General features: G+C 33.3%; 1 protein-coding gene across 1 annotated transcript in view; it reads left to right on the top strand.

Annotated features, from left to right (window-relative positions):
- Nucleotides 1-19141, top strand: part of LOC137631540 (sericin-2-like) — a 53948-nt gene extending 34807 nt beyond the window's left edge. Inside the window, exons 3-6 of the mRNA XM_068363316.1 lie at nucleotides 3442-3623; nucleotides 8266-8419; nucleotides 11576-11808; nucleotides 15794-19141. Coding sequence (XP_068219417.1) covers nucleotides 3442-3623; nucleotides 8266-8419; nucleotides 11576-11808; nucleotides 15794-15916 — 692 coding nt within the window. The 3' untranslated portion in view covers nucleotides 15917-19141. The remainder of the gene's footprint in view (nucleotides 1-3441; nucleotides 3624-8265; nucleotides 8420-11575; nucleotides 11809-15793) is intronic.
- The last annotated feature ends 549 nt before the right edge of the window (nucleotides 19142-19690 follow it).

Genomic DNA, 19690 nt, shown 5'->3' with positions numbered 1-19690 from the left:
AGAGAGAGAGAGAGAGAGAGAGAGAGAGAGAGAGAGAGAGAGAGAGAGAGAGAGAGAGAGAGAGTAGTTGATGAATGTTTACATACACAATTTCCCAGAGAGAGAGAGAGAGAGAGAGTAGTTGATGAATGTTTACATACACAATTTCCCAGAGAGAGAGAGAGAGAGAGAGAGAGAGTAGTTGATGAATGTTTACATACACAATTTCCCAGAGAGAGAGAGAGAGAGAGAGAGAGAGAGAGAGTAGTTGATGAATGTTTACATACACAATTTCCCAGAGAGAGAGAGAGAGAGAGAGAGAGTAGTTGATGAATGTTTACATACACAATTTCCCAGAGAGAGAGAGAGAGAGAGTAGTTGATGAATGTTTACATACACAATTTCCCAGAGAGAGAGAGAGAGAGAGAGAGGGAGTAGTTGATGAATGTTTACATACACAATTTCCCAGAGAGAGAGAGAGAGAGAGAGAGAGAGAGAGAGAGAGAGAGAGAGAGAGAGAGAGAGTAGTTGATGAATGTTTACATACACAATTTCCCAGAGAGAGAGTAGTTGATGAATGTTTACATACACAATTTCCCAGCGAGAGAGAGAGAGAGAACATGAAAATTTTTTTAGAGACAATTTTTACACTCCCTCAAAGTCCTTTTTGATAAAGGCTAGATATTTACTGACTTACTCAAGCTCAGGTCTCACAAAGAGCAGTAAGAATGACGCTAATCTTAAACTAATGAAAAGAAAAATTAGGGAAACTCTGACAGGTAGCGTTTCCAAATTCTTCTAGATAAGAAACAAAAGTAAATCGGCAAAGTATTCTTATCTACTTAGAATAAGATGAGTGACACTGACTCTCTGAGAGCTTCTCTAAGGATAACTGAGATAAGAATTAAATTTTCTTTCACAACAGACTGAAGTGCCACCTATAGATAGCAACGCCATCTAGTGGCAGAAAATACTAGGGATGATGGTATATTTAATTACCTAAGAAAAGGTAAAATAGGAAAATGAAATTCATAACAGGAACTCTTGAAGCTAATTTCAAAATCGAAATAAACAAAAACATAAAAAATATGTTTTATTTCAAATGAAAATACTGACATTTTAACTATGATGTGTTACATAAGTTTCAATGCCAGATTAAGATAAAAAAAAAAAAATAGACCATATTAAGGTGAATGAAAAATAAACCAAATTAAGGTGAATGAAAAATAAACCAAATTAAGATGAATAATAAAAATAAACCTTATTAAGGTAAATAAAAAAGACAAATTAAGATAAATAAAAAAAATAAATCATATTAAGGTAAATAAAAAAAATTTAAGATAAATTACAAAAATGAACCATATTCAGGCAAATAAAAAATAAACCAAATTAAAACAAATAACTAAATTAAACCATATTCAGGTAAATAAAAATAATCCAAATTAAGATAGATAACAAAAATAAACCATATTAAGGTAAATAAAATATAAACCAAATTAAGATAAATAAAAAAAATAAACCATATTAAGGTAAAAAATATAAACCAAATTAAGATAAATAACAAAAATAAACCATATTAAGGTAGATAAAAAATAAACCCCCCCCCCAAAAAAAAATGAAGCAGATTAAGATAAACCAAAATAAACCAGCTTGACATAACTATAAAACAAAAACAGATTAAGATAAATAACAAAACAGACCAGATTAAGATAAATATCCATGTTAAATTAGTAGGTAAAAAAAATACTGAGAAAGAATGAATGCAAAGGATGGTCAAAATTATGAAAATCTTATACAGAAGGCAACACTGACCTAAAGAGAACGACGGTGCATGAAATTAGTATCCAGATTTTGGACGAGGAATTTAATAAACCTCGAGATTTCAGCCAGCAATTTAAGATGAGAGTTTATCACTAAAGACCAAACAGAAGGAATATATTTAAACGAAGCAATTTAATGTGTTGATGCAATATATATATATATATATATATATATATATATATATATATATATATATATATATATATATATATAATATATATATATATATATATATATATTTGTGCAAGAGCATTTATTGTAGATACAGACTGGATATATTTCTCAAACGTGAATACAACACAGTCAAGAATCACGACTATAATTTCCCCTAAATGATAGAGATTAAGTGTATGTATGTATGTATGCATTTATATATATATATATATATATATATATATATATATATATATATATATATATATATATATACACACATTTATGTATGTGTGTATATAAATATATACTGTGTATATATATATATATATATATATATATATATATATATATATATATATATATATATATATATATATATACATATATATATATATATATATATATATATATATATATATACATATATATATATATATATATATATATATATATATATATATATATATATATATATATATATATATATATATATATATATCTTTCCTGTCACGCTCCGAGGGAAGAATGAATAGTCCCCTTTAGATAGGGGGTGCCCCGAGAGATACACTCGGAAACCACACTTCCTTAAAAATTGCCGAACCGGCGGGCTGTAGTTAAGAAAGGAGGTAGGAAAGGTTGAATCTGTGTGCGAGGCAGCATATCAATCAATCTAAAACTTTAGACAATATTTTTTTACGGCTCGGGTACTCTAGTTTAAATATTGCCAAAGTAAAAATCTAAGTGATAAGGATCCAAAATCCTATATCCAATATTTCAAATTTTTGCAGAGCCCGTAAGATAACAACTCCCTCTCAACCACAAATACTCCCTCCACCCCTTCGCCTTATAAACCACGAAAGCTTTGTCATTCTATCTTATGAAAGCGATGACCATGAAAAAATAGTTGAAGAAGTTGGGCAGCTAAGGGAAGAGGATAAAGAATGAGTATAAAGAAAGGGAGGGGGGCAGTTGATGTGAATGTCATTTAATATATCCTGTTGTTCTTTGAAATAGAATATTTGATAAAAAAAAATATTTATAGACTTAGGACATGGTGGCAATATAAACAATTATTTTTAGACTTAAGACATGGCGGCTATGTAAAAATTTTTTTAGACTTACGACATGGTGGCTATATAAACAATCATTTCTAGACTTTACGACATGGTGGCTATATAAACAATCATTTCTAGACTTTACGACATGGTGGCTATATAAACAATCATTTCTAGACTTTACGACACGGTGGCTATATAAACAATCATTTCTATACTTTACGATATGGTGGCTATATAAAAAATTATATTTAGACTTGAGACACTGTAGCTATATATACAATTATTTTTAAGACTTAAGACATGGTGGCTATATAAACAATCATTTCTAGACTACGACATGGTGGCTATATAAACAATCATTTCTAGACTTTACGACATGGTGGGTATATAGGACACTGACAAAACTAACTCTGGACTAATGTTCCAGATCCTCCTCCGTATTCTTGGGTGACTTCCGGCAGCAGGAGTCGGGAAACAGGCCGTGAAACTGCACGTGGCAGGGGAAGCGCCGCCCCCGTCAGAAGGACAGGAAGCGAGGATTCGGCGGGAGCCAGAAGGGCTGCTAAGTTCACAGCACCACCTCCGCCATACGAAGTCGCTCAGAACGAGGTGAGTGGTTAACTGATATGACATGCCGGGTCAAAACGGTGACAGGTTAGAACAAGGTGAGGGGTCAGCTGACCTGACAGGTCAAAACGGTGGCAGGTTAGTAAAAGGTGAGGGCTCAGCTAACCTGACCTGCCAGGTCAAGATTCTATCAGGTCAGCACGAGGTAAGTGGTCAGCTGACCTGACCTGACCTGCCAGGTCAATACAGTGGCAGGTTAGAAAAAGGTGAATGGTCAGCTGACCTGACCTGCCAGGTCAAGGTGCTAGGAGGTCAGTATGAGGTGAGTAGTCAGCTGACCTGACATGACAGGTCAAAATGAAGCGAGTGATTAGCTGACCACTCATCCAGGTCAAAGTGGTGGCAGGTCAGAACTAGGCGAATGGTCAACTGTCCTGACCTTCCAGATCAAAACGAGGTGAGTGGTCGACTGATCTGCCAGGTAAGAAAGAGGTGAGTAGTTAGCTGACCTGTCAGGTCAGAACGAGGCGAGTGGTCAGCTGACCTGCCGTGGTCAGAAAAAGGTGAGTGGTCAGCTGATTGGCCAGGTCAGAACACGACGTGTGGTCAGCTGACCTGTCAGGTCAGAAGGAGTGAAGTGGCCAGCTGACCTGTAGGGTCAGAAAGAGGTAAGTGGTCAGCTGACCTGTAGGGTCAGAAAGAGGTAAGTGGTCAGCTGATCTGTAGGGTCAGAAACAGTTAAGTGGTCAGCTGACCTATAGGGTTAGAAAAAGTTAAGTGGTCAGCTGACCTGTAGGGTCAGAAAGAGGTAAGTGGTCAGCTGACCTATAGGGTTAGAAAAAGTTAAGTGGTCAGCTGACCAGTAGGGTTAGAAAGAGGTAAGTGGTCAGTTGACCTGCCAGGGATAAGTCATCTACAGTCAACCCAAATTTGTATTGCATTCCCACATTATGAAAATATCTAATAAGTAATAAACATTAATAATTATGTAACTAGATAGCATATAGTATTACCCTTTAATACTGTGCACAAGCATTTATTAGAAATCAGTTCCCATTTCTTTTTTTTCTTTTTTTCATAAAACCTTCAAGATATTTTCTTTCTTATGAGCATCACTAGTCGGAGCGCTTTCATCCTCTAATATCCACCAAACCCTCAAGAGGTAAACTTATATGACTTTGTTTATTAAAAGACAGAACATAGTTACCAAAATTCAGTTCTAGCCAGGCTTCAAAGCCAAGGGAAAAAAACTAATATTTGACGTACAGAACATAAAATGTGTACATATACTTGTTAAAGTCTATTAATAGTGAAGTGCTGTAAACCCATGTAGACCAAGATGAAAGGATTCATTAACAGGCCAATTTGTTTTATGCCGAACTGACGTCATGGCAATAAGGATCATTGAAGTGAAAAATAATAATTGGTATATACTGTATGTACATATATACGCAAGGATATGAATCCATTTTAAATATTTATGCACACATATACTATATATATATATAATATATATATATATATATATATATATATATACATATATATACATATATATATGTATACACACACACACACATATATATATATATATACACATATACATATGCATATATATATATATATATTATATATATATATATATATATATTATATATATATATATATTATATATATATATATTATATATATATTATATATATATATATATATATATATATATATATATATACTCATGTATGTATGTATGTATGTATGTATGTATGGGTATAAAATTATAAATGTACACACACATGTATACACACTCAAGCATACATACATACATTCATTCATACATACATACATACATATAGATAGACATATATATATATATATATGTGTGTGTGTGTGTATGTATGTGTGTGTGTTTTTATCTAGGCTTTTCCTCCATTCATAAAAAAAAAACAGTCTTGCTAATTATGAAACTATTATTAGTTTATTGAAAACATCATTCTGCTGAAGAAGATTTGTGTACAGACTGGTCACATCCGTAATCGATTTTGACCCATTACAAATCAGTCTAGTCAAGGCCTAAGTCACATCCAAAGACCATAAATATAGTTATTATTATTATTATTATTATTATTACTATCCAAGCTACAACCCTAGTTGGAAAAGCAAGATGCTATAAGCCCAGGGGCTCCAACAGGGAAAAATAGCTCAGTGAGGAAAGGAAATAAGGAAATAAATAAATGAAGAGAACACATTAACAATAAATCATTCTAAAATAAGAAACAACGTCAAAACAGACATGTCATATAATAAACTATCAACAACATCAAAAACAAATATGTCATAAATAAACTATAAAAAGACTATGTCTGCCTGGTCAACAAAAAAGCATTTGCTCCCACTTTGAACTTTTGAAGTTCTACTGATTCAACCACCCGATTAGGAAGATCATTCCACAACTTGGTCACAGCTGGAATAAAACTTCTAGAGTACTGCGTAGTATTGAGCCTCGTGATGGAGAAGGCCTGGCTATTAGAATTAACTGCCTGCCTAGTATTACGAATAAGAGTAATTTTTCAACACATCGTTTAACTATTTTCTTTTAATCTGGACATTTCAATGTGCAAGACTGTTGATCTCTGTCATATCCTGGAACTGTTACTTCTTGGCCCTTGCTTCTACTGAACTTAAAATTTGTAAAGCTCTATGTTAATCACACGGGGAATAATGGTAGACGCAGTTACCATGACAGCTTCATATGGAAATGCCAGATACTAAGGATAAGATATTTCAATGATTTTTCAATGGTAGTAGATACCAATTTTGTAATTTTGTACATTGATACTAAGGATAAGATATTTCAATGGTAGTATATACTAATTTTGTAATTTTGTACATTGGCTGGCATAAAAATAAAATTGTTTAATAATTTTGCCATGGTAATAGATACTAATTTTGTAATTTTGCACATTGGCTGGCATAAAGATAAAATTGTTCAGTGATTTTCTATAGGGTAGGGAAAAATAAGGAAACAAATGATTTTTAACTTTGTCTAAATAGTTATGTCATTAAGTAATGAAGGTTATATCCAGTTAAACAATGATTAAGCAATCTGAGAAAATAAAAAAGACCATGTGATTTAACAAAATTGTTAAATGGAAATTCTAAGGAACAAAAGCTTCAATGTTAATGAAGATTACGCAATAATATGTCATCTCATTTTCTTTTATAAGAGAAATGTTGAAATAAATAAAAATTCATATAAAAAATAATAAACAAGTCCGAAAAATTAATACGGGATAAACTACCCATGATTATATATAACAAAAAGATATAATCCATAAATTCATTGCCGAACGCAACACTTCATGCCCACAAATAAAAATCAAAATGAACGAATAAAAAAGAAACATGATACCTAAAATTAGTTAACTCGGAACAAAATAGGTGAATTTTTAAACGAATAAAAAAGAAACATGTTACCTAAAATCAATTATTTCTGAACAAAATAAGTGAATTTTTTAAACGAATAAAAAAGAAACATGTTATCTAAAATTAGGTAACTCAGGGCAAAATTAGTGAATTTTTTAAACGAATAAAAAAGAAACATGTTATCTAAAATTAGGTAACTCAGGGCAAAATTAGTGAATTTTTTAAACGAATAAAAAAGAAACATGTTATCTAAAATTAGGTAACTCAGGGCAAAATTAGTGAATTTTTTAAACGAATAAAAAAGAAACATGTTATCTAAAATTAGGTAACTCAGGGCAAAATTAGTGATTTTTTCAAGATTTCATGAAATTATTCCTACCTATGCTTGACCTTCCATTCTGAGTGCGGATACCTTAACGTGGAAAAAGGATTTGTGTATTCCCATGATCAGCAAAGCTACACTAATTAGGGACACCCATACTAGGTTAGTTAGCTGTAAGCGATCAGGTATAATTCACACACCTTAAACAATCTGCAGTTGGCTATCGTGGTGATATAAACTGGCGAAACCCGAAATATCTGAGGCTTTTGTCCTGTAGTGGAGTAGTTCCATTTGTTGTTGTTGTATTTGACCTAATCCAAGACATAAATAAGGACATATTTACTTTCCTCTTGTTTTGTGAAAGCTTTTATAGTTTATATAAGATATCTATTTTAATGTTACTGTTCTTAAAATATTTTATTTTTCCTTGTTTCCTTTCCTCACTGGGCTATTTGCCGTGTTGGATTCCCTGGGCTTATAGTATACTGCTTTTCAAACTATGGTTGTAGCTTAGCAATCAATAATAATAATAATAATAATAATAATAATAATAATAATAATAATAATAATTTGTCCTGGAGTGGGCTAGAAACAGCTATATTTGTTGTTGTTGTTGTACTTAATCTAACCTGCAATACTATAACAAACACAAACTGATCTGTTTACATTACTATAGTCAAATCATTTTAATGAGCTGCATTTGCACTGACTCGCAATGATGCCATTTTAGCTCGGAAAAGTTTCCTATCGTCTGATTGGTTAGAATGATTTTGTCCAACCAATCAGCGATTAGGAAACTTTTCCGATCTAAAAGAGCAGTACTCCTGTGAGCCAGTGCAAACGCACCTCAAAAAAAAAAAAAAAAAAAAAAAAAAAAAAAAAAAAAAAAAAAATTGTAGGGTATATACGTAAATATCTAGCAAACGTCTATCATTTCAGTCGTACTACCAACTGCCACCTAGTTATGAGGAAGCCCTGGCCAACACCATGACCGGAATGAGCGTCTCAGCCCCCGTAAGGGAAACGCCCCCACGAAATAACACGCCCAGCCCGACACCGCATGCCAACTTAGCAGCCATCGTCTCGTCAACTGGTACGTTTTTTATATATTTGGGGTGTATGGGCACGGGCTACGGCCGGGGAGACCATTCGGCAAACCATTGTTCTCTTAGTTGGATAGTGCCATAGCCTCTGTACCATGGTCTTCCACTTTCTTGTGGTAGAGTTCTCTTGCTTGAGGGTGCACTCGTGCACACCATTCTATCTTCTTTATCTTCCTCTTGTTTTTTAAAGTTTTTATACTTTATGTAGGACATATTTATTTTAATGTTGTTACTGTTCTTAAAATATTTTAATTGTAATTATTTTTCTTGTAGTTTCCTTATTTCTTTTCTTCACTGGGCTATTTTCCCTGTTGGAGCCTTCGGGCTTATAGCATTCTGCTTTTCCAACTGGGGTTGTAGCTTAGCAAGTATTAATAATAATAATAATAATAATCATAATAATAATAATAATAATAATAATAATAATAATAATAATAATAATAATAATAATGAGGTGAAAATGTAGGAGAAAACTCGGTAGTTACACCGGGAAGATTGACTGATTTTAGGTTTTCTGGCATCCTGACATCGAAGGTCATTGACACCGGGAAGAAGATATATTTATAATGCCAAAGAATACATCTCAATTGCAAAAATATGAATTTTTTAATCTATGTGAAACATATAGACTTTAGATATAGGTAAAGCAGTGGGCTAAAAAGTGGGTCCAGTTACGATCCAAAGAGACGATACTAATATTATTTGATAACGCCTACAGTGCACCACGTAAAGTGCACTGATGACACTACTCCCTATGGCTATGGATTGAATTGAATATAAAATTTAGGCCTTAGGTCAAGCATTGGGGCATCAAAGGCCATTCAGGGATGTACAATGCACATTAATCAATTATACTCGTAATCTCACATTTGGTATCATTTTAACTTCTAAAACCAATCAAGCAACTTGCATATAATATATAAATGCAAAATAAGGAGGGATTAAAAATATAAAAAAAAATAAATCTATAAAACTATTTAAAGCTCATCCAAACTAAATATACTGTATCTTCTCACTGTAAGAGTTGATGGACTGACCAAATTGTGATCACGCCTCATACAAAAAGAAGACTATTGGTTCTTCAGGACGAGCAATGGATATCTTTCAAGATGTGGTGTGGCTTCGATTCACTTGGTATTGGTTAACAATTTCCAACCAGATTTCTTGCAGCTTCTCCCAACTGCTTAACAATTCTGTATATCTAACAATTATCTAGTGAGACTTGACAATGTTAAATGAAGCCATTTTATTCATATTCTACACGCATTCCAGACCAATTATCCTATAGTGTCATAAAAATAACAAATTTTAACTTATACTTATCAATTTTAAAAGATTTATAATTAAGTTCACTTATTAATTTTTCCGGATTTATTAAAGTCTTCTAAACGCATTCCTGACCAATATCTTAGTGTCAAAAATAATAAATCTCAACTTCTACTTATCAATTTCAAAAGAATTATAATTAAATTTACTTACTTAATTTTTCCGGATTTATTCAAGAGCTTTATATCTTCGAATAGCATTTATCATACCATGACAAAAGCTTCATACGGCCAACATTGACTGTTACTCCTTACAATTTATTCTAAATTTCATAGAGTGTATTCTAGGGGTTTATTTTTCAAAGTTACACCAACATCTTAAAAAGTATCCATTTAACAAGTATTTTGCTACTGTCCTTAAAAATATATTTATTCATAAGGCCTTTACTTCTACAAGACTACATCTAATGCATATAGTTAGCGAATATCTATAAATTCAAAGCTTCAAATAATTATTCTATTTTATTTGAAAATACAATCCTTAAAACATCATGGCGTTGGATTCACATTAATTTCATTAGAAATACTTTCTGCATTGACACAAACGGGTTTTTACAATATATTATGCATGAATTTAATGTTTCTTTTTTAATAGCAGAATTTAACCGCATTATTACAAACTGGGAAAATTCAAACTTGCCTGGAATTGAGTTTTCTAAGGGCCACGTAATGTATTATTATCGCAATATTTATTTTTCAAGTGCTTCCCCGTAAGCAAACTGCAATATTTAATATATTTCTATAATATTCCACTAATTAACTAGACTTGCTCTATAACATATTTTGTACCCTTCCTGAAATCTAAACCAACACTGCAGGACTTTAAATATGGTAAATACAAGTCTGTCCGCACGACTTATTTTAGAAGGCTTTAAAACATTTAATAGGGGTTGCTCCACATATTTGCTAAAAAAACCTCATGAATTTTACCTTGTGTAATGCAATTAAATTCGACATAAAATGGTCATAAAATGAAATTCTCACAAAATATAAATCAAACGACCGTTTTGACCATTAATTCCTTTCAGTTGAAAGAAAATCATTTAATTGATAACTCAATATCTGACCATGAAAAAAAGCTTCTTTTACAGACAAGTCTGTATACATAAATTCTACCCAAGGAAATTCAATAATAATTATTAACCCTAAACGAATCTATTTTTTTTTTTTACCATGGAACGAATAAGTAAAATGTTTTACGATGAGGTTTTTTATACACATGTGTACTCCGTATGCCTAGATGGCATTGAAATGGTTTTGTGAACGATATAAATCTAAATAAAATAATCGAAAAAGCAAATATTGAAGCGTACTTACGTTCCACTTAATGTCCAACCACTCAATATAATTTCAACATTTACTCTACCTGAAATAAAAGAATGATAACGTCAATACAAAATGTATATTATCTCGTTTTAGTTATTGAATAGAATCATAAATAATAAGAGGCAATTTTAAATTTAGGTACAATTTTGAAATATTACGAATCAGGTCTCTTTGCTGAGTCATCAGCAGCCATAACCTGGCCCTCCCTGGTCCCAGCATGGATGAAGAGGGGGCTTGGGCGCTGATATGCATACTGTATATGGTCAGTCTCTAGGTCATTGACTTGCTTGATAGGGCAGTGTCACTATCCGGTGCCTCTGCCATTCATGAGCGGCCTTTAAACCTTATGCAAATATGCCATGTACAAATGTCTTAAAAAATTAGAAAACTGAAAACTATAGCACGCAATAAGTTATCTTATCCTAAGAAACTTTCTGTAATAAAACACGGATCCTAAAACACAAACAAGTTTCTACCAAATGTCTTCTTTCACAGTGCCCCTCTTGCCCGTGGCCAATCTCAACACGCGCAGCTCCCGTGTTCTGGAAGAACAGGCTGCAATTCTCGAAGCTCAGCGCGAGGCTCAACTGGAAGCCCAAAGGTTAGCCCAGCGGGATGCCCAGCGAGAAGCACAGAGAGAAGCCCAGCTGGAACTAGATAGGGACATGGAAAGGCAACGACTGAGGGAACTCCAACTGGCCCAGTACTGTGGCTGTGCTAAATGCCAGGTATTGATATTCGTCCGGGTATGGTATGCTGGTTACTAGATTAGGATACAATGAAGTACTGTTGGTAAGGCTTTGATTATAAGTTAATCTAGATTATGATACAAGTTATCATTGCTAAGGTCTTGATTGTAAGTTAATGTTTAGGGTGATCTAATATGTTCGTAACTAGATTATGAAACGACAAGTTATCATTGCTAAGGTCTTGCTTGTAAGTTAATCTATAGGGTAATATGACATGTTCGTAACTAGACTGTGATACATCAAGCTACTGTGGGTACAGTCTTGATTATAAGTTAATCTTGAAGATGATCCGATAAGTTCGTAACGAGATTGTGATACAACAAGGTACTGTGGGTACGGTCTTGATTATAAGTTAATCTTAAGGGCATTCTAACATGTTCGTAGCTAGATTTTGATACAACAAGGTACTGTGGGTACAGTCTTGATTATAAGTTTATCTTAAAGATGATCCGATATGTTCATAACTAGATTGTGATACAACAAGGTAACGTGGGTAAGGTCTTGATCATAAGTTGATCTTAAGGGTGATCCGATACGTTCGTAACTAGATTGTGATACAACAAGGTATTGTTAGTAAGGTCTTTATTGTGAGTTAATATTAAGGGCGATCTGATATGTTCATAATTAAATTGTGATACAATTAGGTATTGTTGGTAAGGTCTTGACTATAGATTAAAATCATGGATGATCAATTTTGAAATAAGGTTGATTTGCGACTCGGTGAATTTTCCGCAAACGACATTTCATCTTCAATCTATAATGCCTTGGACAAGGAATATTGTCTTGAATTCAAACTGTCAAAAATTTGTCATTACTGAACTTTCATTGGTTTCTCCATACCTACTCACAAGTTTTATACACCTGGAAAATGTACTTATCGCTGTAAAACTAAAATATTTACCCGCACTAAGTAATGCAAAAGGTAAAGAACAACATTTACTTTACAAGTCCTTTATCGGTTAACAGGTACACTTATTTTGATTATAAATTACTTTATGCTTCTAGATATTTTAGTTGAAAGTTGTATAAAGGTTTTAGCAACACATGATGCCTAATGTCTCGAATAACTGAAATTTTGGTTAAGTTTGTAATAAAATAATGTTTCCTTTTCAAATTCTTACAACCTGAATGTAAGAACACTATTCTTAGGCATTCTTATGCTTCTAAAAGGATTATACAAAACTCAGGACTATATATCAACTATTTCATATTGAAAACAATCGATCTATTAATGAATCAGCCATATGGTAGCTTCTTCCATCCAAAAATAGGAAAAAATAAAAATATAACATCATACTACCTTAACCTTTTCAGAGCAATAAACTAAAAAAAAAATTAAATTAAGTCACCCGATTTTTCAAAGCACAGTTAATTTATCTTTCCATCCCTTATTTCTTAGTATGCCTAATACAAAAAAAAAGTGAAATCTTTTTTTTCTTCAATCCACATAAAGCTAGAAAGCATTGTCACCACACAGTTGTACTAAGTAACAATAACAAGTAATCATGGCTTTGTTTAAGATTGTTATTTTATATAAATTAAATTTAATATGTTATAGGGCCTGTGAGAAAGGTTTGTTTTTACCTATCAGATATTAAAGTTAGGATTAAAACATTTTAATGACTCAAAAATGTCATTGTGTTTTAGAACTAGAGTTATTGGTAGATTATCGAAAATATTTTGAAGCCACCTGACGTGCGTATTGCATGAGAATCCATACAATGGTGCCTTACACCATTTGTCTAACCAATATGATTGTTCCCACTAAATTCTACATATGTCTGCTTATCTTGTTTTTCACAACTCCTAAACTTCATTCTATAAGCTTTGCAAAATAGCATTTGTCAAGAAATTATAATCATAAACTCTATCCACAGGAATGGAAGCAATGACTTATTGTGCCCTGCCACACAAAACTCTTGCCCAATTTCCAGCTGGCCACTTACATTTTTTAACTTTTCTCTCAAAACAAACAAAATTTTCATTTAAACCCTTTTGATTAAAAGGAGACACAACTCAATCTTCGTTAAAAATATCTGACCTAGATTTATCTGCATCATTAGAATTAGCCTGCTCAATTATTTCAAGTTTTAATCTTTTAGAATATTTGTCTCATGAACCTTTATCTTCGCTTTAAATTTTAATTTCTCGCAGCTTCTAACTTTTCCTCTTGCCCGAGCTTGTAACTGTTCACGTTTCAAATAAGCTTCCCTTCTCTCACGCTCAGCTTCTGCTACCAATTCTTTTTCTCTAAAACGAGTTTCTATTCAAGGTCTTTCATGTTCTATAGCTGATAAATAAGAACTCACCGAGTCCTTTTCAATCACATCTACCACATCTTGAGGTAAAACTTCACCTTCAACCAAATGTTAAACTAACACGTTTAATATATTCTTTCTTCAATGTAGTTATAACATTGACCTCAAGATGTTTGCCTTAATTAACTAAATGGGATTGCTTGAGGTCATTTAACTTTTCAATTTGTGGATCCTCACAAAATTTGTAAAAAAAAAACCTCAGATGCGTTAAACTCTTACATGTCTGCTGGCTATTTTGCACAACTGACAAAAGTTTGATTGATGAGCAATCTCTGAATTTCAATTACATAACAGTTCAGTCTTCCGGACAGGCCCCCAATTCTTTTACGGTCAGCTATCTTGAAAACGTAGAATATGTAAAATCTACTTCAATGTCTTATTCCCCAGGTAATTGATTTAGACTGAAAAATAGCTAAACGATAACAGCAAAAGAAAAATAATAGGCCACAAAAGAAGTAATAACTATATTTAAGAAAAATATTTACAACGTTTTACAAGATTTGGAAAATATTTAGTCTACCAATCTAATAATAACTAATTACAGAAACCCCTAAGGTTATATGGGCCTGAGCTTTACAAGTCTCTACGTAGTGAGAGACAGATGATGATGTAGCTTAGCTCTGAATTTTGACGGATATTTTAGGATGTAGTTTCAGATATAAAAGATGATAATCAGGAGCACAGTTTTTTATGATATTAGATCTTCCAAGGTCCCCTTGTTATCTTTTTTTCTTTTATCTCAGCAGCATTGTAACGGAAGAAATTTAGCAGCATCACAGCAGGTCTCAGAAATGTCTCCACAACAGATATGTTAACTCAGGGAAAAGGGAAGCAAGTCTCTCCTGAAAGCCCATGCAGTTCTTTTTTATGTGCGGCACACATTTCCTATAAGACTCGCGAAAGTTCTTGAGATTCTCACGCAATACGCACGTCAGGTGGCTTCAAAATATCTTTTAGAATCTACTAGTAACTCTTGTTCTAGAATAGAACCAACATCTTTATGTTAAAAATCATTACAATGCTTTAATAGCAACATTAACATTTAATGTAAAAATAAACCTTTCTCACCGGTACTATAACATAATACTGATAAATTTAATCTACATATAATAAGATATACAAATGAAAAACAAAGTTTTCTAAGCATTTCAGTCTAGGTTCGGAGGGCCTACAAATTCTGGATATAGCAGTACTCCTGTAGTACTTTCAGATCTGGAATTCTATTTGGTTGTTGAACCCGAAACATACGATAAACTTTTCAATTGCTATTTGGGAATCTTCACGAGATCGATAGCTACAACTTAATATTGAAATTGGGCTACCACTTTGCCATACATCATTTGTCCTGCATTTTTCATTTAAGCAAGATTAGCTAAATCGAGGTTTATATAATGCAATACCGTTAGGCATCACTTATTGAAAATTGACAAATTACATGTTGTTTATAAATTTTCTGTAATTCAGAATTCAGAATGTTTCTATATTTATCAGATTTTAAAAGTTTATTACTAAAGAATTGCAAAGCAGACCCCAAACATAGCTGTTTGCCGTTTTATTCTTAATGAAAGGCAAATACTACGGGTCAACAAGGTAAATCTACAGACTATATAAACATCAATTATGCTAACAAAACTCATTTTCAACAGGGATACTACTACAGTTACTACTATGACGACGCAATGAACGACGGTGGAGCCTTTCCTATGGAAACCCAGGTGCTGATGCAGGAAGTTCTGACAGATGGTCTCGCCTTCTGTTCTATCATGTAAGAGGAAGAATCATGTGCATCTCCTATATCATATTCTTCACCCGTAAACACATTTTCCTCACTCTATGGTTATGTCCTTCAGATCCCATTATAAATCGGTCTTTCAATATAACTCCTATGAGGATCTCAAGACTGAAGAATGAATTGTAATTCCAAATAGCATTTATAGTGTGTGATGTTGTATTAATATTTGGCGAGTGCAAGAAAGTCAAGGAATGCAAACCATGAAGTAGTAATGATGATGTTGCAATAAGTGAATTATTACTTGCTGAAAACACCTGAAACAAAATTTCTAAGTGATATAAAAAAATAACACAGAGAGGTTTGTTCATTCCCAAGCAAAACCTTTATGGCAAGCAGTGGTTTGAGATGGTTTTTACTGGTTCTGATTAGAGAAAAATGGATCAGTAGAGTAATACTGATCACTAATGTGCCACTTTATGTAATAGTGAAAATGTATTCATCAAAAGTGAAGATATAATCAATGTTCCCTTGAAAGCTCAGTGTAGTCCCATGACTGGAAGACAAAACATAGTCTACAACAAAATCAGATGCACAAAAAGGGCAAACCCTGAATACATAAAAATAAGCGATGAGAAGTCGTCTAATCTTGCAAATACTGCCTGTAAAGCCAGGGAAATAAATGTTTGTAAATCTAGTAAGCATCTAGGATTATTGTTACTTAAAAACGCATTTACCTTTACAAAGCCAATTTAGTTATTGGAATCACTGCCCCAAATTTATCTAAGAACATGTCTCAGTTAGACCAGCCCTTTTCCTGTAGCTGCACTCTGCATTCTACGCAGTGTTAAAACTGCTTGCTAATTTAAAGCATAGCCTATATGATGTAGCTAATGTAACCTGTATGAAAATCTAGTAACCATTAGAAGTAGTTATCTGCACTCCAGCTGAAATTTCAGAGACAGCTTCCTTCAAATGAGAGGTTTAATAAGAAAAAAAAAATAATATGACAGTGACTTAGTATCAGGACTGGTGCTAAAAAAAATAGTGAATTTGCAAAAGGTGTTAATAAATGGTTAATTGTATGTACACCGTGGTACGGGTTCAGTGTGAAATCCTCTTCTCGGCTGAACTGCTTTTGTTTGAAAGTCTCAGTTGATGATGGAGCTCAAGAAGTGCTTACCAATGTTTGTCTCTGTATACGATATTAAAGCAAAGTGAGAAAAAAAACAATTGACAGTGTATGTGCCATATACCGAATTACCCTAAACCAGTGAATCTATAACAGGGATACCAGCAGCAAATTGATTACAGAGTACAGGAATAGGAAATGATCCTTATTTTTGATACCATACATAGAAGTATGCTGTCTCTGGCATATCAGCTGAAGTTGCTAGTTGCCTTTCTACAAGCAGCTCAGAAAGGGAAAACGTGGCAAACTGTCCATAGACGCCTAATATAAATGTCCATGATGCAACATCGATCATTTATTTCCACAATTAGAATGCAAATTTGTGCTTTCTTAAAGGACTATTGTCCCTAGACAAATGGTAATGCAGGTAAAATTCTAAAATATTTACCTCTGCATAAACGTTTAGTAAAAACTAAGTACTTGCAAAGGGTAAAACTGCTAAATAAAGTTTGTAGAATTGTATTGCCATATCCTTACAGGCAGAATACAGCCTTAGAAGCTTACCATCAATGAGGCTGCATGATGCTCTCCACGTGAGAGTTATTAATTGAATGTTGGACTATTTAATATGTTATAACCGTGTGTTGTGAATATATAGGTAAACAGATTTTCTCAAGTGACCCTCTACGGAATTTATATGCTAAAATGTCTGAGGGTAGCTTAAGAAAGTGCTATTGTAGACAGAAAGTTGTGAATCTGTTGTCCAAACACCATTTTAATTTGTCTCTATTTCTAAAATCAAAATACATGCAACAAATCTCATTAAAACATTTGATGTTTAATCTAGTAATTTCAGTTTAGTTGTCTACTGAAATCCATCTAAATTATAAGTTGTCTTCCTTTACTACGCTAATTGCTACTATCTCCGAATTTCTTTATAAACAAATATTTAATCTGAAAGCAACCTTAATGTAAAGGTGCATTTCTGTGACTTTAGATAAACTAGTATCATAACTTGCATTGTTCTAACCAATTGTACTGGAAGCTGGTTAGTTTTATAATTCTATTTGCACAAAGGCAATGTAGTAGTGTCTGTACATCATTCTTACATGCAAAAGTAGTCTGAGCCCAAGGATGGAAGGAGCAGTACAGTAGTCTATTTGAGACATTTCAAGCAGTGTAGTCTTCGTTTAATCCTTTTCACATGGCAGTAGTTAACCCATGCCATAGCCTCGATATATGTAGCCCCCAAAGGTAAATGTAGCATTCAAGGAAACTATATATGTGTATCCAATATATAATTTCCTTATTCCCATCTTGCCTCTTACAGCCCTGCTGTCCCTTGACCAACCAGTGTCTTTGTTCAAAGTTCCGAAGGTGAATCAGGTTTGGATCTGATCATATTTGATCCGTGTTTGTTGAGGTACCACAGTATCGAATACATCTCGAATATCTCTTTTTAACGTTGGAGCACAAAACAACCACGCTGACCTTTCAGATTAAACATAGGATAGTATGTTAAAGAATGTCTGTATCATAATCAGAACTATCAAAGTCCTCGATTAAATGGTGCCAAAACTGACATGGTACAATAGTGACCATTTAATACTGTGAATGTTTTGTGTTGTCTAGAGGTCTTTTAACAATGGCTGGATGCATAGAAATTATCTTTTCAAGGAATTTTATCAGAGATGAATAAACATTCCACTGATGGAAGTCACAACCTTCTAAAACTAGGCATGTCTCCAATTGCAAAATCAAATTTGTGTTTATGACTAGGCTGTCCAACATTTTTTCTTTTTACCTTTTGAATACACAAGGCATCATAATAATTAGATCATGTCCATGTTGGATGATTTTACCTTACAGAACTACTCATTTAAGAACTTGATGCTAGATCTAGTTCTAAAGAACGAAAATGGGATGTAAGCCTATCCTATAGAGGTGTCAGAACACAGAAAACCATCAGAACCACTCAGTGAACCTTTAATAACAGTTCACAGTCTACTGAAGAGATGTAAAAATTTACTTATTTTTTTCATGAGTCTACCAAACTGGGGGAATTCTAGAAATGTATAAATTCTTCCCTATTCAAAAGAATGAAATGTTCAATCTAGTCTGGAAAATCAAAAACAAACGACTGAATGGTTCGGGTGTACAATTACCTAATCAGACATCACGTAGACTGCCTAGAAAGAAAATGGCCATAGGCAGATATAGACATATGTAACATATCCACAAAACTGGATTTACATAGGCGCTGAAGTACCTGGAAAAAAAAACCTTCTATCTTGCCTCCTGCAATACAAAAGAAGAGCAGCAGGTCAACTAAGGGGTAACCTTTAATCATCTGTTTTTTTCACTCCCACCTTAGAGAGTGCTAGAGCGAGAGTGAAAAACAAATAAGAGAGAAAGATGAGAAGAAGTTGGTGATGAGGAGGCAGTGCAGGGCTGCGTATGAGCAGGAGTGATGTCTCGTTGCTGTTTTACTATTAATAGTGATTGAAGGAATGACTGACGTGACTGTGGTGGGATTGTAATAAATAATAATAATAACAATGTCCTTTCGTAGCAAGACCCTTTCGTTCTTAAGTTTAGTGGTTTTATGAATTTCATAGGATTCATATAATTATCATTTAAAAATATTCTTCGTCAGCAAAACTGGCGAAGAAGAGACTTAAT

This window comes from Palaemon carinicauda, chromosome 40 (genome assembly GCF_036898095.1).
Source record: "Palaemon carinicauda isolate YSFRI2023 chromosome 40, ASM3689809v2, whole genome shotgun sequence".
Taxonomy (NCBI): Eukaryota; Metazoa; Arthropoda; class Malacostraca; order Decapoda; family Palaemonidae; genus Palaemon; species Palaemon carinicauda.
The sequence above is the reverse complement of the archived record's forward strand: the minus strand, read 5'-3'. Positions and strand labels throughout refer to the sequence as shown.